Source organism: Marmota marmota, unplaced genomic scaffold (assembly GCF_001458135.2).
Source record: "Marmota marmota marmota unplaced genomic scaffold, marMar, whole genome shotgun sequence".
Classification (NCBI taxonomy): domain Eukaryota; kingdom Metazoa; phylum Chordata; class Mammalia; order Rodentia; family Sciuridae; genus Marmota; species Marmota marmota.
Window position 1 is genome coordinate 12,042,151 of NW_026000119.1, and position 27,078 is coordinate 12,069,228.

General features: G+C 33.5%; 1 protein-coding gene across 13 annotated transcripts in view; it reads right to left on the reverse strand.

Annotated features, from left to right (window-relative positions):
• Ptpn13 (protein tyrosine phosphatase non-receptor type 13) overlaps window positions 1-27,078 on the reverse strand; it is a 190,967-nt gene that overhangs the window by 40,741 nt on the left and 123,148 nt on the right. For 7 of the 13 annotated variants that reach the window (XM_048784870.1, XM_048784863.1, XM_048784865.1 and 4 more), the window contains 12 exons: window positions 24,150-24,312; window positions 19,821-20,235; window positions 19,582-19,676; window positions 17,867-17,923; window positions 10,548-10,637; window positions 10,115-10,222; window positions 9,813-9,944; window positions 4,167-4,633; window positions 3,048-3,194; window positions 1,861-1,954; window positions 1,278-1,363; window positions 176-338 (listed from right to left, as the gene is read on the reverse strand). In XM_048784870.1, coding sequence (XP_048640827.1) covers window positions 176-338; window positions 1,278-1,363; window positions 1,861-1,954; window positions 3,048-3,194; window positions 4,167-4,633; window positions 9,813-9,944; window positions 10,115-10,222; window positions 10,548-10,637; window positions 17,867-17,923; window positions 19,582-19,676; window positions 19,821-20,235; window positions 24,150-24,312 — 2,017 coding nt within the window. The remainder of the gene's footprint in view (window positions 1-175; window positions 339-1,277; window positions 1,364-1,860; window positions 1,955-3,047; window positions 3,195-4,166; window positions 4,634-9,812; window positions 9,945-10,114; window positions 10,223-10,547; window positions 10,638-17,866; window positions 17,924-19,581; window positions 19,677-19,820; window positions 20,236-24,149; window positions 24,313-27,078) is intronic. The other 6 variants (XM_015499155.2, XM_048784866.1, XM_048784864.1 and 3 more) reach the window with 6 other exon arrangements.

The following is a 27,078-nucleotide window of genomic DNA, read 5'->3' on the forward strand; positions in this document are numbered from 1 at the left end:
TGTTTCTGTTTTTTTTTTTTTTTTTTAATTTATCATGGTGCAGCATCAGATTATTATTTATACTTGACCAGAATAAAGAGACTAGGACATGAATTAAAATCCATCATAGAGCATTCATGTTTTAAATAAGATAGGAATAATTTCACAGGGACGTGATGGTTTCCCAAGGCCTGACCTTCAGTGACAAAGCTGTAGTCTTTGATATGAGTTGTTTTCTTTGCTGTTTTTTCTGGAGTTTGACCTTGGGCATCCTGATATGGAAGAGTGCACTGAGGGGTTACAGGGACATGTTCTTTGGATGCTGATGACTGTCCCTTTTCTAACAATAGATGAACCACCTGGACAAATGGAACAGAACGCCTTAGTTAAGAAGAATGATAAAAAATAGATAAACTTTCAGGACTTTGTATAGTTGTAGTGTAAAATCATTTAAAGCCACTACTTTGCCCACCAAAATACAGAAGGGGGAAAAATAGAGGGACAAAAGGATTGAATGTTTAAAAATCAGTTTTTATTACTTTTTATGTAAAAAGATAAATGATTAGCCAGGAGCAGTGGCACACACCTGTAAACCCAATGGCTCAGGAGGCTGAGGCCTGAGGACTGCAAGTTCAAAGCTAGCCTTAGCCAAAGTGAGGTGCTAAGCAACTCAGTAAGATCCTGTCTCTAAATAAAATACAAAATAGGCCTAGGGATGTGGCTCAGTGGTTGAGTGCCCCTGAGTTCAATCCTGGACATCCGCCCCACCCAAAAGAATAAATGATTAAAAAAAACTATTACAAAACATGTTCAAATTCTCTGATAATAGCATAAATAGGCTATAGAAAGTCTGGGTGTGGTTAAAAAAAAAAGTACCACCATTCTATAATATAACCATTATAAATACTTTGGTAAACTACCTGCCTCAAAACGAATTTGAACAAAATAAATTTAGCTTCTGAGCTGAAGAATGACTAGGAGTGATTATCACTAGAGATTAGAAAATGTTTATAAAACATTTTAAAAATGCAATTTCCATCCCTTCTCCTGTCAGGCCTCTTTGGTTAATATTAGCACTAAAAATGTAACATAAAGCCAGTTTTCTCAGTATGAAACTTCTTAATACTTGTTTCTCATTTTGGAAGACAGAGGAAGAAAAAAGAAAGAAACCCCCCCCCCAAATCCAGAATGGTTCCACAAATCAGGCTGTTTCTTAACTAACAAATTTAGATTGAGGTTATTCACACATTATGATACTCTTCGAAGGGATCATACCAGCTTGGTACACTATTCATTACCTGTCCTGTATTTCTCAGTGTTTCCACAGCTTGCTTATGGGTAGCTCCTTCCAGACTCATTCCATTGACAGCTAGCACACGATCACCTATTAATTAGGCAATTAATTGGGGGAAAAAAATCACAAAATAAAGGTTCTATATGTTAATTAACACCTAGAGGATGTATTTCTTAGTAATTTGAGGAGTTATATTTTAGAATAATATCTTTACAATCAATTTAAATTATAAGAAAAGATAAGCAGAACTACAAAAGTAGAAAGACTGGGGGGAAGGCCATAGTGAGTTCTTGGAAATGTGAATGTCAGTGTTTTTACAATCCCTTTTCCATTCTCTGGCAATGTGCTTGTAAGTAGCAGGTATGAAATATGAACTAAAGCACTACTTAGATATTTTCTGACACTAAGGAATAAGCTAGAATAAGAGTTACTGAAGTGGCATCAAAGAATTTCCTAATGTTGTAGTTTTGTAATTGAGTATGTTTTTATTTCATATTATGAATTGAAAGATCTACATCAACTTTGGGATTTCTTATCTATTTGTTGTGATGCTCATCTACGTAATTCCGACTTATATACAAACATACCTTTGTGAATTCTACCATCAGACTCTGCTGCTCCCTTGGGAATAACAGCTTTCACATAAATGCCACCATGCCTGACATTGGTATTCACACCTCCCTAAATACAAAAAGACAAAATAACATTTGGTAATATGAAATATTTTGCACTCCTTTTCAAATCTGAGCCCTAGAAAAGGATTCAGTTCACCAGACAAAGCAGTAGGATTACTTCAGCACGTGCAATTATTTCGAAATCCAAGAATATTGTTAGCTAAGTTTTCCAAATACTGAAGTACTTTCTTTACAATTGAACTCTGTTCAATTTAGCAAGTAACCTAGATCTTGACTATGTGAGAAACTGTTCTTATGAGCATTATGAGCAAAGCAGAAAGCAAAATCCATCAATGCAAAATTAGAGTGAGAAAATAATTATCAGAAGAAACAGTACATGGGATAAAACATACTTAAGATTGCATATTCAAATCTGAAGGCAAATTCCATGAGTCAAGGGGAAAAAGTTTATTTTCATTTTTATTTTAAAAGGATTTGTTAGTTTTTTTTTTTTAATGGTATAGGTGAGATCTAGCGAATCAGTTTTCTGTCTCCTATAAATATTCAGTTTTTATCTCCCTTTACTTTAAAAAGATAATAAAGCTTTAAAGAAATTAAGAACAAGAGGGAAAATGTTACATATATTTTTCTATGTGGTATTTTATTTATTTTTTCCACCTTTTAAAATGTGCTAGAAAATAGGTTTTCTTTTTTGATCACAATGTATTTATAGTGCTTTTTCTGAATATTTAAAGTGATTTTCCTATATATTCTAAGATAGTTCTATTTTGTATATTTTTATGTAGGTATCCATAATCTTTAATTATTCATGATACAGTTAAAGATGTATCATCTCATTATTTTATTACATGCTCATGAAGAAACTGTCAACTGTATACAAAGCATATGTATTAATTTTAAATTTGGCATGTCTTCAGATTAAGCAAGCATGAAATCGGGGGAGGAGGTGGGGAGTATTTGTTTAATTATTTTAAAAATACAGAAAAAAATAGGTAGAAAATTTTTAAAAAGTTTTAAGATAGTCAACTTATAAATTTTGGAAATATTTGCCAAACATTCCACTTGAAGTAAAATAACTCAACTAATTATTTGGCATACAATAGGCTGTTGGAAATGAAGAAGAGAAAATATTTGAAAACCTTGTCAAACAGTACCGTGACACTTATTCCCAAGCTGTTATCATTTTTAGCCAGTTCAACCTCAAAGATATCTCCAGGTTTAGGAGGTGATGAAGAAAAAGTTTTAAAATTCATTTTGTTGGATGTATTCATTGAGGAGGAAGATTCCTTAATAAAGAAAAACAGACAACAAAAAAGGATTTCTTGTTAGAGTCAAAATGAATTACTACTGGAAGACAAATATGTATTTCCTGGAAAAAATTTTCAAAAGCAAAATATTAAGAAATAGAGTGTATGTAAATACATAATGGTGGGATGTATTTTAAGAGATTATCAATTCCATGCATTCATATTGAGGAAACTGATGCCCAGAGTTTAAAGTGCTTGCCTCAGGTCAAACAGAGGGAAACTTAGAACCCAGTTAGAACTTAGCTTCTATATAATCCTTATTTAATACTTTTTATATTCCCAAGTTTATAAAATATTTCCACTTTTTAAAAAAATCAATGTACACCAAGCAGTAGGTTTTCTTTTTTGATCTCTGTAATATATTTGCCTCTAAGATAAGTGGGCTTCATGTTCACTTTCCTTACATGTATAACTTCAATATAAACACAGGAACAATAGCTAAGCTATACATATAAGGCATATAAGGATAAGGCATAACCCTCTTGTGAGAAGTACTGATTTTTTTCAGTGAATATAAAGCATAATGTTGTTCTCTAAAACTGCTTATGAATGTTAGCATTCCCTTCTAGGAATGAGCTATTTCATTGTTATTATTATCATACATTTAGAACTTCAGAAAAAGATTGTAACTAAAAATTCAACTGCCCATTATATGAACTATTCAGAAACAATTTGGGAGGTATTAAAGTTTTCTTATTAATATAAATGTTAAATATGCAAGAGACAAACAACTTGTAAAAAAGAATCAAACTTTAAGTTTAGTCAGTTAGTATTCAAAGCTTCTAATTTTTCTGAAAGTTAGCATCATATGCAGTAGCAGTTAGTAGCAGAAGGTATAAATTGTTCTTCCTTTCCAGAACTATTTATGCACCTTTTACTAGATTCTATTTCTCTGTAATATATTTGCTTTTGTTTTGCTAAATAAAATAAAAACAAAAAATTAAAATATGCCTTTTTGGTTGTTTGATGATCCTGACTGCTGGAATAAGTAGCCTCATCCATGTCTGAATCTCCACGGTCAGAGTAATCTGTCACATCAGAAATGCCTGGCTTTTTAGCTTTGCTTTGGTTACTGTCAGAGGAAGTCCTTTTTTTCGCAATGGCTTTGGTTATTACAGATGGAGTAGGGCTGACATGTTGTGATCCCTGCCAGATGCGGTCACCTAATTGGCTGGCAAAAAAGCCATTGACCTGGCTCTGAGACAAGCTGGCACTCTCAGTCCTGGAATCTTGAGAACTAAGGCTTCCTTCTCGAAGGCCCCCAGACAATCCAAAGGAAGTTTCTATGATGTGCCTCAGGGTACCAAGTGGCCAGTGGTGGTCCTGGGAAGAAGAATCTACAGCACTGTCTTGCATGTAGGAAGGTTTCTTCATGTAGTTTTTCATTCCATTGGCAAAATGCACAGGAGTAGAAGGCACTAAAACGTCAAGGTTCAAGAACAAAAATAACAAGTTAGTGATCTGCAAGTCAAGCCTGTGCTTATACACATACACAAGCTGCCTGAAGATTGTTAGGAGAATTATACAAAGATAACACATGCAAAACACTAGGCCTGGGAATCACTGAAGGGACCCAGAAAACAGTACATTCTTTTTCTTCCCTTCATTCCCTCCTTTGGTTTTTCTTATAACAATCTCTATTAATAATCCATACCTTTTTTGCATTAACTTCTCATCCCATTTCTATACTCTAAGACCCAATTCACATCCGTCTCCTCTGTGAAGAATTTTCTGATTTCAGAGATGATTGACAATTTCTTTGAGTCTCTAACATTCTTTGTCTATTTTTCTTTTTCATATACATATTAAGCAAGCAATCTACTACTGAGCTATTTCTGCACCCATCATGGTCCTTGTTTATTCAATACTTATTTGTATACTTGTTTATATTTTATTTGTATACTTACATTTATATTTTATTTGTATATATTTGAATATTTATATTTTATTTGTATATATTTTATTTATATACTTGCACTACAAAAAAACTATCAAGGAAGGCAACTCTAAATTTCTTATATATAGCTCTTATCAAAAGACACTTATAAAAGTTTTCTGAAGTAAGACATAATAGGAGACACGAGGAAAAGAATGAAAAATGTGAATTTATAAAAAATTTATATGGCAAGTGACACCAAGGAAAAATTAAAATAATGTGCAACTGTAGAGTAACTATTTGCAAAAATGAAATATAGGTAGATTTAATATCCCGATGTACAAACAATAGCTACAATCCAATAAAACTTCTTTGGAACAGGGGTGTAAGACATGGACTAGAAATTTGAAGTAAGTATAAATAAGTAACAAATACATGAAAAAAAATTCCTTATTGCTCAGGGGCTATACGGTTTTCTACCTACTTCAATGACAAAAATGGAAAGAAATGTCTGATATTTCTAGTACCACTGGAGTTATAAAGATGACTGTCATATCTATCAGGATAGGCTATAGATTGTGAAGCTTTTGGAGGGCATTTGGTAGCATGTCAAAACTTCAATGTATATACTTTTAAATTTAGTTCCAGGTATCTAAACTTCAAAAATGTATATATTTCCAATGTTATAAAAGTCTATTTGTTGGAGCAACATTTGTAACAGAATTATTGTTAGCCTGAACATGTTCATGGATGTCGAGAATATATTGCAGGATCAAGCTAAAGAACAATATGAGAATACAAAAAAATTGTATTTTTAGTTAAAAAAAAGCATGTGTGTTGTTTTATTTATACATACATATATCTCACATACACATATAAGTCAAATATACAAGATACATACATACACACCAGATAGTTTTCTTAGGAAATGGGTTGAGAGGGTTTTTAGTTCTTATTTCATGGGTTTAGTATAAATTAGATTCATTTAATAAGCTACATGTACCCTGGGGCTAGGGTTGTGGCTCAGTGGTAGAGCACTTGCCTAGTATGAGTGGGGCACTGGGTTCAATCCTCAGCACTACATAAAAATAAATAAAATAAAGGTATCGTGTCCATCTAAAACTGAAAATACATTTTAAAAAATAAGCTATATGTATCCTATTACTTAAAAGAAGTTAAAACAGAAGAAAAATTAAAAATTGCTTTGATTGAATGTGTCCCCCAAAGTTAATGTGTTGGAAACTTAACCCCAAATACAATAGTATTGGGAGGTATATCCTAACGGGAGGTGTTGAGGTCATGAATCTCCACCCTAATGAATGAAATAATGCTAATTTTAAAAAGGCTCAATGCAGTGATTTCAATCTCCTTCCCCATGCACTACACTGCCTTTCTGCCTTTCGGCACTAGGTAACTAAACAAAAAGGTTCTAAGTAGATGCAATCCCTTGATCTTGATTTCTCAGCCTCCAGAACAGAAAGAAATGCCTCTGTTCTTTATAACTTACCCAGTCTTGGATGTTCTGTTAGAGCAGCACAAACTGGATTAATCAATACCTTCCTCTTTGCTGACCAGTTATTAACAGGGATAGTCTGGTGTACACACTGATAATTTTCTAGGTCATTTGACACTTGCCTCACTTCAAGTCATATTATAGAATAACTAAATATCACGATAAAATAGCATTTTAAAGAAACAATTTCATATACAAAATCAAAATAGATGGTCTTAAACATGGACAAGTGGATTAAAAAAATTTTGTCTATTCTCAATAGGATCCTGAAAGCTCAGGAAATAATGGCAAGAGTTAAGAAATGGGATGGCATCAAATTAAAAAGCTTCTGCACAGCAAAGGAAACAATTAAGAATGTGAAGAGGGAACCTACAGAGAGAAAATCTTTGTTAGCTACTCTTCTGATAGAGGATTAATATCCAGAATATATAAAGAACTCAAAAAAAAAAAAATAAAACCTTAAACACAAAACAAAACCCAATGAATAAGAATAGTCACAAAAGAAGAAATACAGATGGCCAACAAAGATATTTAAGAAAAAGTGTTCAACATCATTAGCAAGTATAAATAAGTAATAAATACATGGAAAATGCAAATCAAAACTACCCTGAGATCCCATCTCATACCAGTCAGAATGGCAGCCATCAAGAATAAAAACAATAATAAATGCTGGAGAGGATATGGAGAAAAAGGGACATTTTTACACTATTAGGTTGTAAATTAGTACAATCACTATGGAAATCAGTGTGGAAGTTCCTCAAAAGACTAGGCATGGAGCCACCATATGACACTGCTATATCACTTCTCGGTATTCATCCTGAAGAATTAAAGGCATCTTACTGCAGTGATACATGAATACCCATGTTTAGAGCAGCCCAATTCACAACAGCTGAACTAAGGAACCAGCCTAGGTGTCCAACAATGGATCAAGGGATAAAGAAAATACAGTATATACACACAATGGAATTTTAGTCAGCCATAAAGAAAAATGAAATTATATCATTTGCAGGAAAATGATGGTACTTGAGACCATTATGTTAAGCAAAATAAGCCAAACTCAGAGGTCCAGGGTTGTATGTTTCATCTCATATGTGGAAGCAAGGGAGGAAAAAGGAAAAAAAAAAGTGGTGGTGGGGAATCTCATTAAAATCAAAGGGATATTAGTAGAACAGAGGAAAGGGACAGGGGGAAGGAGGAGGAGAAGGAAAAGAGAAAGTACTAGGAAATGATACTGGCTAAATTATATTGTTAAATTGCATCAATAGAAAATTTGGAAGAGAAACAAAAACACACATAGAATCAAAACTCATAACTATGTGCTGTAACTCTTTAGAAAAGTGTAATTAATCTATCCTGATATTTCACTGCCTATTTGCAAACAGGACATGAGGCAATAAACAACAATAAAAGAATGTTAAAACACTCCCTGGCATGATCCTTTTCCAGGACAATCTCTTTTGACCTTCATGATAGTCCTGAGATAAGAGCAATATTTTGTTATCCTCACATTTATCAATCCATTAATTTACTTAAGACAGTCACTGAGTAGCAATTATTATATGTAAAGTGCTGCAATTGCTGTCCTATCATAAATACAAGTGTAGTTTCCCTCCTCCAATTTATGTCTAGTCAGCTGTTCAATACTTGTCTCTCCTGATAAAGTGTCATTTCCACACGGGCAGAGGTTTTGTGTCTTTTATGTTACATACAACAAATATTTGAACAAATGAATTAATTAAAAAAATCTACTTAAAACTACAATGGAATCCCTTTGATGGGGATCCAGGTGAAAATAAATTAATTCTGAATTCATGTTTCTGTTGCTAAGTTATGGTAAATAATGAAACCCAATGTTCAGCTTTAAAAAAAAAAAGAGTTTTGGTCTTGACTGGTTGAAACTCAGAAGTATGCTATAGTTCTTTTTATTATCATTATTATTTTTAGTTGTAGGTGGACACAATATCTTTGTTTTATTTATTTGTTTTACTGTGGTGCTGAGGATCGAACCCAGTAAGGCAAGCACTCAACCACTAAGCTACAACCCCAGCCCAGTATGCTGTATTTCTAGCTATAACTGTCCTCCTTTGCCTAAGATGACAGTTTTAGTTAGTGTTCCAAGGGTCTTATGGGAGGAGTGATGTCTTCTATCTCCCATCCTTCTTTTGTGTTTGCTCACAGTAAACAATTACTTAACATGTTGTTTATATAGGTATATGTTCTATACATGTAACATGTAATATTTAATGAATAAGAGTCAAATGACTAATATACATAAAATTTAAAAAATTTTATCATACAATTATGAAATATTTATGTCTTCCACCTTTTATGTTGTCATAAGCATCAGAAGGTATGCCTGAAATTCATTATCTAAATTTGTTTTTCAGCTTATTTTTAGTTAATTCTTTAATATATTTGGGGATGAAAATACCAGCACTATATACATTTCACTATATTTGAAAATACTATTAATAGTGACAGCTGAAACACATTTAAGTGCTTAATGTGTAGCAGGAATGTACAGATTCTTTACATGCATTATGTCAGCTGATTTTGATAATCTATAAAATATGGTACCATTTGATCTCTGAGCATGGTTCAAGGGATTTGCTAAATTAAAATTGTCTCCACAATTTTAAGTGGTGGAGACAGAATCTGACCCTGGACTCTGTAGCCTCTTTATTGTCTACTGCACCGTCCTGCTCCACATGGGCTGTGTGAGCTTCTTCCACAAGCAATGTCCTCCTACTACCTGATCCTCTTAACAACTCTGTGCAAGGTAGACAAGGCAGGGCAGAGATTTAATTTACACAGCTAATAAGTAGCACATAGATAACTATTATAACAATTATATTCTAATATTATATAATATATAATATTATATAATTATATAATATAACTATTATATAGCCATATTAATTACACAATGTTAAAGAGTTCTTTTTCTCATTGGACCTAAGAAGAGATGGAACATACAAAATAATCAGGATTTATTTAAGTGACATTGATTTTTGTGCATATATTACTAAAGGGGAATTAAACAAAATATCTTAGAACTGATGAATGAAAAAGTTACACTGATGCATAAAACTAAAACAATTAATGCAAGAAAGGAAATAAGCAGTTTAAATCCAATTTATTGGGCCAAAGTATTGAAGTGCTTGTGAAAAGCAAAACAGAACACCCAACTAAGAGACATTCACATTACCTTTGGGTATTTTTTCTTTTGGCTGAGAAATAACAAGTGTCACATCTTCTGGTGCATTTTGCAAAATTTCAACAGCAGCATGGTGGCTGACCCCCTCCAGACTCACACTATTCACAGATATCAAACGGTCTCCTATAAAAAGAGACAACCCAGTATTTTCAAGAACAAAGAAAAATTCTTCAAATCTTAGAAATGTCATCTCCTCTCCAGTATTTTCATTTTGCCTAAGTTCCACTTTTGCCCTCTGCAAATTCATGCCTGTTTTAATAAAGTACTTAAGAAATTATCAAAATGTGAAGTACCTGGCTTTAAGCATCCATCCAAGTCAGCTGGTCCTCCAGGAGTAATTGAACTGATAAACACACCTAGATCCAGTCTTCCCATCTTCTCCCCACCAATAATTTGAAATCCTGTAAAACAACACATTTCTAAAAAGATCTTCATTATACAGGTGTTCCCAATGACTAATAATTAGCCTCCTTGAAATGCAGAAATGTGAAGACTGAGATCAAATGATTAACAGGTAACATGTATATTATAGAACCTCTGTTAAACTTGGTGGAAGTATCTTGCAGGCCCTTTGTCTAGGTAATTGGTAATTTGGTGGGAGGGGTGGGGGATGGTGGGTAAACAGCCAGTATCTTAATCATAACTGGGCAGGTGCCTCCATGCCAATGCTATACTTTAGACTTCTCTGAATTCTCATGGTCCTTCAAGAATCTCATAGTGACTTACCTAAGCCATACTTTGCATCTTTTCTCAAGTTCACCAACGTGATCTCCCTTTCCGGTGAAGACACAATGCTCCATCTTTTGTGTAGCACATCTATAGGGTATTTATAATTTTAAGAGAATATAAACATAACATGCTCAGGCATTAAAATTGTCAGTTTGTTCCAATTTAAGTGCTAATGAAGACTTAGTACATTGTTCAGTCCCTTTAAAAATATATTTTAAGGTTACTGGCATTGCTATCAAATATGCGTATCCCCACCTGCCTTGCTCCCTGATATGGAACCTAGGGCCTTGTTCTTGCTAAACAAGCATTCTACCACTGAGCCCCACCCCTAGCCCTATCATATTTTTATAGTGATTTATAGTTTAAAAAATAATTACACAACATTTTTCCCTCATAAACTATTTCTTTTGAAATGGAACAGTTCATTTACAAATGAGTAAATAAATATCAAGAGGATAAATGATTTGAATAAGTTTAATAAGAAAGCACAGAAAAGAGCTGAGCCTTCAACTTCAGTTTTCTCTTTTTGTTACATCACAGTTGACTCTCTGAGTTTAGTAACACTTAATATACTAAAAACCTCCCTCTAGTTGGGTAAGATAGCATATGCAGACCTGTAATCCAAGCAACTTGGGAAACTGAGGCGGGTTAAAAATTCAAGGCCAGCCTCGGCAACTTACAGAAAGACCTGTCTCAAAACAGAAACCTCAGGGCCTGGGGTATAGCTCAGTGGTTCAGCACTTGCTATTTGCCTAATATGCAAGGCCCTGGTTTCAATCCCCAGTACCAAAACCACAACACACACACACACACACACACACACACACAAACACATACAACATTTCCTTCTAATTAATGGTTGAAATTTTTTCATAATTAATAAAATACTATTAGTAAGTTCTTGAGCAAAACAGCACTAAGGAAGAAACTGAATCTTTTTTTTTAAAAAAATCCCACTATATGATTTGTCTGGCACATTTAGTCTCAAAAGATTTTCAACTACCATTTTGCAGATGAGGAATAACTGTTTTGACTTCTTCAACATTATAGCTGGTAGCACTGCCCCCCAGATGCCTGAAGTCAGTATTTAGTAAACGCTAGTTAAATCAATTATTTAAATGAATGTCAGCATCAAAATGAGAATTTACTCTAATTTCCATATACTTTTTTAAAAGTAGGCTAATCATTCACAAATAACCTTCTTAATGAAACCAATAAATATGAAAATTCTTTGCCATTTTAATCAAGCTAACTCATCTACTTAGCAATTAAAGCATTTGAGCACACACAGTTCTCAACATCAATTACAACTTGACAGTGTGAACTGGTCTGTGATGAAGGTGGTAGTGGTGGTGAGTTCAACACATTCAGAATGGTAGTTCTGTAAACTGAGTCTTCAAACTCAAACTCTAAACTCATAAACCAGAATTTCCTTAAATCTTCATTGCATTCTTATAACAAATCACTATAACCCATAGATCTTATTTATCAATGGTCCAACATAAGATCATCCATGGACTTGAAACTTTGTTATAAAACAACTAGTAATTTTGCTACACAATACATATTGATAACTAAGTAATGTAAATGTGATACTTCATATTCTAGAAGCAAACTCCTTTAGTTTGAGAAAACAACAACCATTTCCTCTCTTGAGATAATTATCTCTCTTTTTTGCAGTACTGGGGGGTTCTACCCAGGATCTCCTATATGCTAGGCAAGTGTCCTTCTACTGAGCCACACCCCCAGCCATTTTGAAACAGGGTCTCACTAAACTGGCCAGCCTGGCCTCAAAATTGTGATCCTCCTGCCTCAGCCTCCCAAATAGCTAGGATTACAGACATGTGTTCCCAACACCCTTGTATCTTAAGCACCATTTTTGTAAAAGTTTCTTAGCTCCCTATAGTATATGTACTATTCTGTTGTTCCTTTTTGGCTAAAACTTAGTTACAATCAATAAGAGTAATATTAATTAGTATTTGTAATGATTTTGTTAATGGAATTACAAAAAAAAAATTTCTGGACAATGGTTTGAAGAGCTTTATGTATTAGGGAGTCCTAAGCAAAAAAAGCCCATCCATTACTTAAGGCCTAGTTTAAATACATTATCTAAATATTCAAGATTCCTTTGTCCTAAAATAGGCAACTACTTTTAGTTTTCAGCTAGAACAAATATAACACAAAACAAAACTCATAAAATAAAATAAACAAGGAGTAAGGCTATATTAAGAATTAAAACAAGCGAATGTTTAAGTGACCACTTGGTGAAGTGGTAAGAGACAAAGACATAATCAAATTGCTTTGTAAAGTGATAAACTGATAATGATTGTTTTGACTTTCCATTTCCCCCTCAAATTTCAGATTTAAGCACTTGCTGTCCAGGAATTGGACAGCTAGAAACTAGAATGAAATTCTTTATACTATGGTACTGGATAAGTCTGAGTGCATGTAGTTTCCAGAAAAACAAATTCCAAGGAGTATAAACAGAATAAAATGAAAGATGGCTTCTGAGTTACTCTGTTCCTTATCCTAATCAAGAAAGGAAAAAAAGAAAAAAAAAAAAAAAAAAGGAAAGAAAGAAAGAAAGGCACTTAACCCAGCCAGTTTTTAAATGTAAACTTTTGTCACTATTGTGAAGATAAAGTCAGCTTGTGCTATGCAGTGTTTCTGCCTTTGAATAATACTTGGAACGTTCCTATGGAATATCTGTTACAAAGCATATTTTCATCCAAAGAATAAAAATGCCATTTTCATTTCCAATATACATGACAACAGGATTGGCTAATATTACTCATCTGGCTCCTAAGTGTGTGTGCGTATTTGTATAGCTATCTCACCTCCCTAACTAGAAGCAACAGAGCTCTCTATATTTAAGGACCTACTACTGAGATTTCAGCCTCCATTCATTCAATTAGTCTAACTTCAAATGTTTTCTGAGCAATGTGTCTGTCAAAGTCTATCACTAAGCTTTTTTTTTTGGAAATAAAGTGAGGTAATTATATGAAAGCTGCTAGCACAGTAAATTTAAGAAAAGCAAAGATCTAACTTTACTTTTAAATAGAATGCCTTAAGTACTGTCAATAAAGTAGCTGCATTATAAAGGCATGCATTAGACCTACAGAGAGGTCCTAAGAAGTACTATAGCAGTTTGGAGAGAGTAGAGGCTTCTTCCTGCAGGAGTTAGAGGAGTAAATATCAAGGAAGTAGGGTAGGATTTTAAGAAATTGAATATATAGATGGTTTTACTGCAATAAGTAAGATACCCACAAAAGCTGAGATTTGAAGAAGGCTGAAAGTGTTATTGGGAAATATATGGAGGACAAGATTTGAGTAGGTGGGAGTTGAATGAATATTTGATTAGAAAGGGAAACTTTGCTAACACACTCTTTTGTAACCAGGACATTCTTTCTCCTCTACTCAGTCTTGGAAGTACATGGAGTGACATCAATGTGGAAGGCAGAGGATGTCAGGGTACAGTTGCATGTTACTAAATAATACTGTACACATGCTGAGTGTCCATTTATCAATTCTTTTTATATAGTCAATGTTAAAAACGCTTTTCTTTTTTATTATTTATTTTATTTGTTCTAATTAGTTATACATGATAGCAGAATGCATTTCGATTCATTGTACACAAATGGAGCACAACTTATCATTTCTCTGGTGGTACACGATGTAGAGTCACACCACATGTGCAGTCATAAACATGTACCTAGTCAAAACACTTTTCATTTTATTTTTCAAATTGGGAGACACAGAAGCTGAGGTTATATAGTAGTCTGCAAACTTTCTTTTCCCATTAATATGCATCACACCAAAATTTACAAGTATTTTAAAGTGAAAAGGAACTTCAACTTGAAAATTCTAGTCCTTTAAGTAATACATGCAAGTGTCATTTCCAGTAAAGTTCACCTGGGAAATAACTTGAGAAGAACTGAATAGTGTGTAATTCAGAAGCTGTGTGCATATCCTCTCTGCTTTAGGGACTGTTGTTCTAGTGCTGCCTTGCTCATCTCTCATGAAGGTCACAGACGTATGCAGTCCTTATCTAGAATAGTTCAAGTAATGCTGTTGACAGGTATGTTTATGAGTAAATTAAATTGTCTAGTAAAGCAATGCCAAAACTAAAATGGAATAGAAGAAGACTTCAAGGAAGTAGGATGGGATTTTAATAAGTGAAAATGGAGATGACTATAAAAACTGAATCAATCTAAAAATATTTTAGCAAGAAAACCTAATTTTCTTGGTTACTGATATATATCCTTGTCAATATCATTAGGAAGTTCCATGCTACTAAGGAAAGAGTCAATAGAGGAAACTCTGATAAGAGGACTTAGTAGAGAGGGCTCTGGAAAAATCCATCATTGAGGGGGGGAAAAAACCTATTTCATCTCCTGGGGATGATGGGTCAGCAGTACCATACTGGTATTAAAAACTAAGAGAAGTTTTTTCATTGTTATGCTACTACTATGCTATATATGCTGGTGGTAAAGTGGATCATAACCAAAACTTCAGGGTTTTACTTCTGAGTCAGCACTTATCAACTAAGTCAATTGGGATCACATAACATCATTGGGACTCATTTAAATGATCTATAGAATAAAAAGACTTGGACTGGAGAACCTTTAAAGTTCCTTTTAGTTCTCAGTTTAGTTGACCATCTTTTACACCTGGTTAATTCTACTATCTGTTCCATCCTTTATTTGCACTTTAAATGTTCAATTTTAATTATAATTTTCAAATTGCAGGCATTTTAATTAAACTTAAGTGGGAGGAACACTAGCATCTGAAATTACAATAGTTTTTGACACCTGACTAAAAAAGTGTATTTTAAAATCTTATTTCTACTTGTACAACACTTTATTACTTGGGAGTTAAGACTGCTCATAAAGACAATAATTAGTTTTAACACTGGAAAAGGTTTATTTCAGTGTTTGTACTATGTTACTGTGTCCCAGGATAACTTACTTTATAGGACTTTTTTTTTTTTTGCATTTTGTGTTTTTTATGATTACTGTGTGCGCAACCTCATAAAATACTAGTATATATTTGGTGGTTTGGACACTTCAGGAAACTACATGACAAACTTAGCTAAAAGGGTCTGAAATCTTTTACATATCTCTGCTTCAAAGTGCAAATTTAGAACACTCACGACTTTTTAATTTCTCTTTTATGTTTCACATTCTTCAAGAATTTCTAGAGGCCATAAAAGGTAAGATTAAATTTAATGCATTCATTCTTATTTTAATTGACAAATAATTCAGTATTAGGTGATGTGTTGTTCATAATTCTCATCTAATAATTTCTGCTGGCAGGAAGAGCACTGAAATGAGAATAAGAAGTCCTATATTCAACTTGTGGGCAATTAATTTAATTTTATGACCATTTGTTTTCTTATCTGGAAAAATGTGTTTGCCATGCTCTGTGTGTGAAAATTTGACTCTCAACAGAGCACTAATTTAGCCCACTTAAGCAGGTTCAAAAAGAATCTGAAAAAAGCATGGACTAGTTTTCAAGCTGTCTAGGGTTTACCTATAAGAAGGTGTCTTCTGTATGGGCCAGGTGGAAAGATGAAGCTTCTAAATGTTCCAGCAGAGAAATTATTTAAACCTGCCCATGCTTATTGGATATCTAGTATAAAGTTTCCATCAGATATTCAATTAAAACATATTTCAAGTTCTCATCCTTAAGTATATTACTGTCCTGCTTCTTTCAAAGTTTAGCAGGGAGATATAAAACTATAGATAGTTAGGCATTATTATGTTGGGAGGCAGTCTAAAATGTGGGATAGAGCATGGGTTCTGGAAACAGACTGCCTATGTTCAGAGATCATGGTTCTGCTAGATGCTAGTTCCATGACCTGCACAACTGAACTTCTCTATGCTATGGTTTCTAATTTGTGAGGAGGAAATAACATTTGCACCCATCTCATAGGGTTGTTATGGAGATAAAATGAGAAACAATGTAAAATGCTTAAAACAGGGCTTAGACATAGCAAGTACTCAATATGTTAGTCAATAATTATTACCATTATGGGCATGTTAAAAGAAAAACTATTTAAGGTATGCAGGTGATGTAGATTCAATCTATGTAAGAAGTTTGATCATCAGAAAACTATATGACCAGGGTCTTAGTAACTTACATATGTTTAGGAACTTTTTCCTTTAATTATATGCCCTTAGATTTTCTGAGGATTGATAAATCCAAAATAGAGTTGACAAAACAATTCCTCTTTGAGTATTTAAGACATTGTATGTCTTTTTTTATTTTGGAGACAATTTTACTTCCAAGAAAGATTTTACTCCCTTGAAAAATGACTGTGTATTTCTATTAAGGGAATGATGATACTAGGAAGTAGTACTTTGGTGTTTGACAGTTCGACCTACAAAAACTCTAATTCCATATGATTCAACATTTTTCTTAAGCCTTCCCTTTTTGCCTTTGCTATCAGAAAAATTAGATCTTCATCAAGTTTAGCTGTATCAATCATTTTGATTAGCATATTTACTTCTCATCAGGCTTTTTAGTTTAATTTTCAGAGTCTGAGGGGGGAAGACTCTGAAACATTTTTGGAGAAAAGTAATATATTGGGAGTAATAAAAATACTTTTTTTCTACCCATAAAATTGTTAGAAAGATCAAAAAAGATAATGCATATGAAAATACTTTCAAAATTCTAAAAATTTTGACTCCACTAACTCAAGGCACTGCATATTTCTATTCTTCCTACAACTTTGTTTCTAAAATTCTTCTAAACTATAAATCTCAACATTAAAAGTCTCTAAATTCTCCCCATAATGTTTAGGATAATCCTGAAAACGGGTTCCTACTTAGTTCTCAAGCTTTGCCCCAACCATCACATGCCTCCCTACTGAGACCCTGGCTGTTTCCAGAATCTGTTATTTTTAATCCTGTTTCTATGTCTTTCTAATCATGCTGTGCCCTTGCTCTGGAATGCTTATCTCCACTGTTCTGGCTGAGAAAATCCTCCTTTGAAGATTCATTCAAGCATCCTTTTAAAATAACTGCCTCAGTTAAAACTTTTTATCCAAAATTATCTCCCACTTGAAATACTACTTTAGTGTCCTTATCTCCAATTTGTTATGCATTTACTTCATCAACAGTAGCGGAAACCAAGGTCCATTACAAAACTAAGATGTGAAAAATACAAAAATGTCCTTTAACTCCATTTTGAGGTCTAAATCCTTGGCAAAGAACTAAAGAATCTCCATTGTTAAATCCAAGTCTATCAGATAGGGCATAAGAAAAGAGAAAGGATATGATGAAAATGAGGGGAAAAACATTTTGTAAACCTACCATTTTCTTTTAAGGGTACTTGGGATGAAGAATTTCCAGAACTATGCATACTCATTCCTGTGGTATAAATTAAATTATTAGACATTTTAAAAATGGTCAGATACTAAAGTAATTTCTTGTGACAAATTCATAAAAATCAGTAAAACATTAAAGCAGCAACATTTTTATGTACAAAAATGTCTTCCCACAATGGGCATACTTACTTACTATTTTTAAGTAGTAGTTAAGCATGTTAACTATGTTGTTTCTGACAGTGACATTTTGATGTCAAATATGAAATGATGAAATTAAGTTTTAAAAGCATTTGTCCACGTTAAAAGAAAATTAAATATTCAATAAGAATGATTTAAATAAAAAACAAATGCAGAAAATAAATTTTACTTTTATACATTGTTTCAGTTTATCTGTATTTTTCTATACAATACTACTAATTGCCTGATATATGTGAAAAATTTATGTAGGATGAAGCCTTCCTAATAAAAATAGTTTAGAATCTCAGAAATCTCATTATATGTGAAAATATTCTGAAATTTTTTTCCTAAAGGATTCTTTTTATACTGTTTTCAACAACAGAGTTACCTATAGAATAAATCTTGTCTTTCACCTACTTTAATTTTTTTAACTGATTCAACTTAAAAATGATAGTATAATCTCTGAAAGTTGTGGATGTCTACATTATTAAGGTTGCTTCCCCCCAAATATTCATCAACTATAACATAATTTTTTTTTCTGACTTCATTAATATGCTCTATTCTAATTACAAAAACAAAAACAAAACAAAACAAAAAAAACTACATTTAACTCTGGGTCATTTGGGCTAAATACTGGGTCCAAGGAGAATTAAGTACTAGTATTTTGGTGAAATAATTGAAGTGGGTATCCTTGTTTCCTTTCTTTTTGTTCAGCTGTTTCATATTTTTTGAATAGTAGTTCTGATCTCTGTGCTTAAATACCAACTCCTCTGAAAGATTGACTTCACTGCATTCCCCTTCAAAAACACATGAGGCAATGGCATTCTGAACTATGTATCTTATAAGGTAATATGTAATATATTTGAGAATATATTTGGTGGTATATATGTGCACACATGCATCCCCCAAAATACATAACTTCTACATTTAAATAATTAACAGGTCCTTAAAAGCTAGCTGGGAAATTTGAAGAAACTTAAAATCAACAAGAATTTCCACCTATCAACAACCACTGCAAGTTTCATAAAATTATTTTAAGTTTTTTGCCTCGCACATGTGAGGCACTGGGTTCAATCCTCAGAACCACATAAAAATACATAAAATAAAGATATTGTGTCCATCTTTAAAAAAATCTTTAAAAAAATTATTTAAGTTTTTTTAGAGACAATTCCATTCATGCGAAGCTGAAAGAAGCCTAAATAAACATTTTGAAAAAATGCAGTAGTATCAGATGCCACTCACACAGGCTTGTGATGAAAAGCCAAGGAAAGGTAATCCAAAGCAAGGCACAAACTGGGTTCTCTTGGTATGACTGTCATGACTAATGTGACCAAGAGGAAGCTAAGTAATAGTGCCATGAAGCAATTTTGTGTTCAATCAATTTTAAATTTTATGTGGTAAATTTTAACTATATAGTCACTGTTTTGGCAATTAGTATATGGAACCCAAAACAATTTCTGATCCTGTTCACTTCACTATGAGCATGAGGTATGGGAGAAAGAAGGTAAGCTTGTTCATGCTGACCTATGACATATGCTTGACCAGGGTCTTCAGTGGCTGAGTCTGATTCATGATTCCTCCTTTCAGGGCTTCTATTTAAACTTGCAACAGACCTTGAACTAAAGAGGGAAAAGGAAGGTAGGAGGGGGAAGTGTCAATGTAAAAAAAATATGGTGAAAATAATAAAATGTCTAAACAAAAACAAATGTATGAAATGTAGAATTTATAAATATGTAGTTTGGGTTAGTTAATCATGTTCTTACTTAAGTTTTGTGAATCCTGCCACAGATTCTGTATCAGATCTTGCCATCTGGTGAAAGGGTTTTCCCACTAACTCCACAATGGTCTGAGGTGGGGATTCCATGTTAACAATGACATTTTTCCGAAGAGGATAGAGAGAAGCCTGACTGAGATCATGGTATGATTTACTCATCCCTCTAGGTTTTTCCTCCCATGAAGCTTTGTCACTCTTCTCTTTTGAATTGTTCTGCAATGGCTGGTAAAGCGACAGCTCTGAGCAGGATAGCCTCTTCAGAATCTCAGCTTGAACTGATAAAGGTCGAACGGCAAGTTTGTTCAGGGTGCTGCTGGCCAGACTGCCAGTGCTGATTGCACGTCCCATATTAAATCCTCTAACGGACTCTGCTTGGAGATTCAGGCTCCTAAACGAAGCTCTCTCTACAAGGAAATAGGATTGCTTTACACGATGGAAACATTGCAGTACCTTGGTGAGAAGAGTTATTTTAATAAGCAAAATATAGTATGCAGTTTTTAACCGTTTTGATTGCCAGCATAGATAGATAGTTCTCACAATGTGGCAATCAACGGTTTTTAAAAGGAAGTTTGAAGATTATGGTTTTCATACCATCTCTCCATCCTTTTAGTTATTGCTCAGCCATAGACTATTCAATGTTTTACACTTCATCTCATAATTCTTAGATCCAAAAATGTTTGCAGTTTAGACTTGCTCATGCTGACCCCAATTTCTTATAGCTCTCATTTAGAAATGAGAGTGGTATTTAAAAGAGAAGTCTTCAACTTTAGTAGCATAAATTTCTGCTAAAGTATCAGAAAACCAAGGATGGGGAGAGGGAAAGATGAAACCCGGATGGGCCGACATGCCTGAAAAAGAAGCTGCACAGAGGAAAGTTGTGCCCAGAGAAAAAGCTCTCCTTTATTGTATTTTTAAAAGCTTAAGGCAGATTGTGGTGAGGGTGTGCCACTGTGAATGTAGTAAAAACCACTGAATCATACACTTTACAATTATATATTTTTGTACTTTATAGATCAATGATGCTGTTACCAGAAAAAAAAAAGATTTTAAGGCACAATTTTGTTGTTGTTGTTGTTGTTATTTCACTACTGTGTCAATTCCCACCTTTCCACCTTGCTGACCTCATGATTTAATTGAGGTACGAGAGCCACAGGAGAATCAAATGGTACTAATCTTCTCTCTTTTGGTATCTGTAAATTAACATGATCAGTGAGCTGGGAATCTCGTAATGCTTAAGCTCCTTTCACTCCTAAAGACACATCCCAAATCATCTTTTACATTCTAAATTTAGAAATACTAGAGAATAGGTGCTTGGCTATTCTATTCAGTAGGAACCAATATCATAGCAGTATTTTAACATTAAAGACTGTTAACAAAAACATTGCATCATCTGTAAATAATGGACTAGGAGCATAAAATTTCACGATTTAGTTGTTCATGAATTAAACCACACCACAAGGCACTGGCTGTTTCCTTCTGGAAAGTAGCAACCCTGTGTTGCACTCTATTTAGAATAACCTTGACCACTATGTAAAACAGCTGGGAAAAATTTCTTTTAAAAAGAAAAATGTCAAATGATTAGTGACTTTGATCTTTAAACTGTTTTACCTATCTTCTAATTTCTAAGAAGATTCATAATATTTCATCTCAGAAAAAAGGTTGGAAAACATTGAAGATTTTTAATATCTATGCATTGAAATGAAATTTAAATAAACATGTCTCATTGTCACCAGGAAAATTCAATGTTCTTTCTTCTAAAGTAGAAGTAGACATTAGGTTAAAATAAGACCTTAGAAAAAGACTTTTAGTTTAAAAATTACCGTAATCATCTTTAACTTAAAATGTGGAATTTTGTTAAAGCAGATAACATTATTTCTATTGTCTTTTACTTTGACAGCAGCCTTTATCAAAGAAGAAAAATGAAGCCTTATTCAGATTCAATTACAGGAAATGCCTTTACATTCAAAAGAATTCTTCATTTTTAAGGAAAATATAGACCAAACTTTTGTAATAATAAGGGCAACCAGTTCAGTTTAGATTTTGTTAACATACCAGGGATTATGGATATTCAAAGCCATTCATAACCTACTCTTGGATAGAGCTTAAAACAATATACATATTCATGGGATAGGAGCATAAACCAACTACTTATCTCATCTGTCCCACTGCCTTCCAACTGGAAAGAACTCCAACATGGATCATCAGTATAGGGAAGGACAACAGAATGAACCTGTATCTTAATACCAATGTTGCAAATTTTAACTCAAAAGTTTGCTAGTTCCACACTCAGTCTGCAATGCATACTTTCTACTTTGTTTCTTTGTCCAGTCTCTTACATCATTTTGTATTTCTCTATATTGTCAACTTACACTCTTTTGAGGAAAGAGACTTCATTTCTTCTGTTATTCCATAGTACTTACCACTTACAAATAGTAAGTGCTCAGAAAGTGATTCTTTTAAAATTTATTTTCATGCAAATTACTTATTTGTAATAGTAAGAGTGCTGCATTAGGAACTAAGAGACCAGCATTCCACCCTAGTTTGACTTCTTACTATTTGAGGTTAAGTGAGATACTGTCTTCTTGGAATTAATTCCCTCATTAGTAAAATTTTGGAAATTTTTAATGGCCTCTAAGGTCTTTTATAACATAGTATACTACCACGCTAAGGAAGTAGCACACATTTTTTTTTAAAGCTTATCAGTCTCCTAGGGATTATATCAGTAATTTCACTTGTTTGGTATGGACAGCTAAATAGGTAGATAGCTAATTCTATCCCAATTCCAAGCAGGCAATAGTTCCTTTGAAGGTTTACAGAAATCTGGGAGAACATAGAGATAATACCATCTTAAAGTGCTTTTACCATCTGAGTTTAAGGATGGATAGCTGTTTTGTTCCTAGGGGCTAATCTGTGAGATATGAAGAGCATTTCCCCTTCATGGATGAAAAAAATAAATATCTAAAAATTCGGTTACTTTCCTAAGGTCATTCATCTACTACTGCTGTTACTGCTATATGGTATGTGGTACACAGCAGAGCAGTACACAGAACTATAGTAGCAGTATCTCTTTCTGTTGCAGATTATACTGTTACCATAACTACTACCCAACAGTAAAGTAGTAAAGGTAGTAGTGGTAAAACAAGTTTGATGATGATATGATAAAAATAATAATGAATATTTACTGAATCCTCACTTCACTCTGCTGGACACTTTTTTTTCCCCCCTCTCTTTATTTTGGTGCTGAGGATCTTCATTTAAGCTAGGCAAACACTTGGCCACTGAGCTTCATCCCCAGCCTGGTTTGCTGGGCACTTTTAAAGTGCTCTACATATATGAATTGATTTCTACTTTGCAATGACCTTATGATGTAGGTACTACGATTGTAATAATCAAAATGCTCCAAGCTCTGAAACTTATGATGTACTGAGATTATGCTACAAGTGGAAAAGTCAATACCTAATCTCATGTGAAAGGTAATAGTTGAAACATAGGTATACTAAAAATACTGTATAAAATCACCTTTGAGGCTATTGTGTAAAGTGAATGAGACAGAAATCAGTCTTATATTTAGATTTGGGACATATTCCCAATCTCATTATATATATGCAAATATTTCAAATTCTGCAACCACTTCCCTGACCATTTATATTTGGTTCTGTAGTTATTCATCTCGGCCTCCTAATAGGGATGCACTCAAGTAAAACTGACAGGTTTTAAATCTGCCACCACAAACCGTATGTCTGTTTCTTCACTATTGTGAGTGTATACTCCCCTTGTCCCCTGCTTTGTTTCCCATGTTCTCTCCTTTATCCTTCAATTTATCCCCAAACAACTTTAATTATTTTCTCCTTGAAATACAGTTAAGTGCCACCTGTCCAGTCTTCTAGCTTCTGATCATCCTCTTCTCTGTAATATGGATCATAGACTCTGAATGATATAATCTTAAAATCTTGAACCTTACTGTGTATTACTGTTTCATGCATGTTGGTCTAAACCTTCCCAAATAATGTGGAATTGTTCTGTGGGTTGAAAACACGGCCCAAACTTTTCAATAACATTTACATTAAATAGCTTATTGCTAAGTACAAAATAGACATTTCAACAGGTTTTCCCTGACTTATCTGGGGGTGCTGTTTTCAAAACGAACATAAAGCTGAAATCTTGGCTTCATTTGTAATACCTTTATACTTTTGATTTAGTCATTTAACAGATATATATGCCTTATAAGTTTTCAATCCTAAACATGGCAGTTCTAAAATCTGCAGTAAAAGTCAGGCATATGCCCTGGAATCTCCTGAAACTATGAGCTTTTTCTTACCAATATCATGGGCATCCTGGTTGCTCTGTCTTGCTCTCATCTGTAGCTGGAACTTATGCTGGGAAGAGCAAAGGTGCAGCAGATACTGGCATACCTTACTGTTGTCTGTCTGGAAGGCATGTTTTATCCCATCTGATGTATTTTGCAACGTGATTTTCTTTTTCTACAATATTAATCAGAGGTGTTCAATGTTAGGATGCTTTCTTGTGATTCTTATTTGCCAAAATATAATTTATAAAAAGAGATATTATTCATACTTCCCATTATGAGGCATGGGTATTCCTTGACCTATATCTAATATAAATATAATCCTATATTATTATAAACAAATTCAGGAAATAAATTAATATTATTTCAGAAATTATAGCCATCAGCAAGAGAAACAGTTTCTTTTTTTTTTAAAGAGAGAGAGAGAGAGAGAGAGAGAGAGAGAGAATTTTTTAATATTTTTATTTTTATTTTTTTAGTTTTCGGCAGACACAACATCTTTGTTTGTATGTGGTGCTGAGGATCGAATCCGGGCTGCACGCATGCCAGGCGAGCACGATACCGCTTGAGCCACACCCCCAGCCCCAGAAACAGTTTCTTTTAATGATATTTTTAATCAACATTTTGAGTTGATGGCTATGCTTACAAATATTGAGACTGTTTAAATAAAAAAATGACAAGAGATAAGTGTTTTGCTCCATTGGGTAAAGAAATTGAAGTTCAATAAGAATTGTTTTTTAAAATTAATATACAACAACAGCTGTGATTTAATTAGGTAGAATCTGGATGTCACGAAGGCTGGACTAGAATATATGGGAAGTTAAAGAAAATGTGGCAATGAAATGGTACTGAATAACATAACTGTGGGTTGAGAGATGAAATGCTTTGATATTTAGAGACGGCAATTCTTACCTAATTCAGGGAAAGTAGAAAAATGACAAATCAGTTTTATTTCCCTGACATTTTAAAAAAATGAATGTCTTTTGTGTAGGAGTGTTTTCCAAAGTTTGTAACCTTTCAGGTAATCCATGCCTTCAAAAATGAGCATTCAACATGCCAGGAATCTAAGATTAGTTCTTTAGAGAATAACTTAAATACAGTTAGATTCTACTAAAGCTCTTACCTCTGTTCAAATTATTCTATTTCATGTCCCTTATCTTTATTTCAAATTAAAAAAACAGGCACAGAAAAATCAAATTTAATAGGATTACAAAAGATATAATGACAGAATACTACCCAAACGCCAATTATAATTTCTGGCTTACTTATTTATACTTTTTTTGGGGGGGAGGGGAAGTGTATTAGGGATTGAACCCAGGGGTGCTTAACTACTGAGCCACATCCTCACCTCTTTTAATATTTTATTTAGAGATGGGGTCTCGCTAAGTTGTTGGAGCCTCCTTAAGTTGCTGAGGCTGGCTGTGAACTTGTGATTCTCCTGTCCCAGCCTCCCCAGACACTGGGATTACAGGTGTGTGCCACTGCACCCAGCTATTTATAAATTTTAAAATTTACTTTTCTCATGTATATTCACATTAAAGAGACTCTATATCCCAAATTTAAACAGAAAACTAGTACCTTTGCCAAAAATAGAATTTAGCTATAAAAATAGGTTATAATAAATGCAATAAAAACAAAGGAACATTGTTAAAATGCTATCTAGATATTGTTGCCAATAGTTAAAAATGGAAATGAGCAAGTGATAGAGCTGCATTAAAGACATAATAACAAAAATTAATATCTTGATTATCAAAAATATGACTAATAACTTTTCAAATAGTTAGGGAACTTTATTTCCTAACAAACATACCTATTAACTACTGTCAAGTAATTTGCAAGGACAGTGAATTCCATCACTGAAAATCTCTCTCACGGATTGAAGCATTAATATAAATGACAGAATCTCCTTAGTCTATCAGTCAAAAGAGGTATTCAACTGGTATCTATTATAAAACACCCAAAGATAACAACGGGCATAGGACAAAAAAGTCTCACCAAATATAGGTTAAGAGGTCCAAAAAATTAGAAAAAATATTATTATACATGATTTAATATCTAAGTAAAATGTGGTTTGAAATAAATTAGAAAAATATCTGGTTCTAAGAGTTAATTGATGGAATGGATAAAAATTGTGTCTGAAGGAACTGAGAGATGAGAAGGCCAAAGGATGACTTTTTGATATTCTCACAGAAATAGAAGTCAGTAGAAGAAAAAGGGGAGAGTTAAAAATAGAGTTCTATGTTAGAGAAAGAACTTCAGGATCAATGAGTATTGTTACATACAGGCAGAGTTTACAAGAGAGTGTGTTCTATTCTACACTGTCACAGATCTTTAAAAATGAGCTCATCATGGCTATATATAGGGTTCTATATATAGGGGCTTCTGTGATAGCTTGGTAAATGACATAAAGCTGAATGTTATATGATGATTTGATTATTGCCTCTTGAAAACTGATCCAAATTAGAACTGTATTTAACCAGTCTAAGGTTTCCTTCAGATATGTGCTTTGCAAGAAGTTCCATTCAGGGAAGGTAAATTGGTGGTCTGGGCTTTCCTGAGAGAACAAATTATTATCTAGAAATCTTAGTGGCACCTCTGGGTTTCACGGAAAATAAATCAATTAACCATTAGGTCTAGAACTGATTTCAAAGGTCCTTACGTTGAATACTATCCAGAGTCCACCATGACCTTGATATCTTGATCTCCTCGTAAGAATACATTTCAGCCCAGATAACATCTAAAATTGTCAGTAATCCCTGAATAACATTAGAAAAATAAATACCCAAATGTATATACTTTTTTATTCACTTCTGGGGTTTGCTAGTGGCACTGAATGTTCAGATACACTGCGTTCAATATCAAAATGTGCTTTTAGAGCTCACTTTCTTCCATAAACGTGTTTTCTAAGAATCACTTTTCGAACTTCATAGAAAGTAGACAC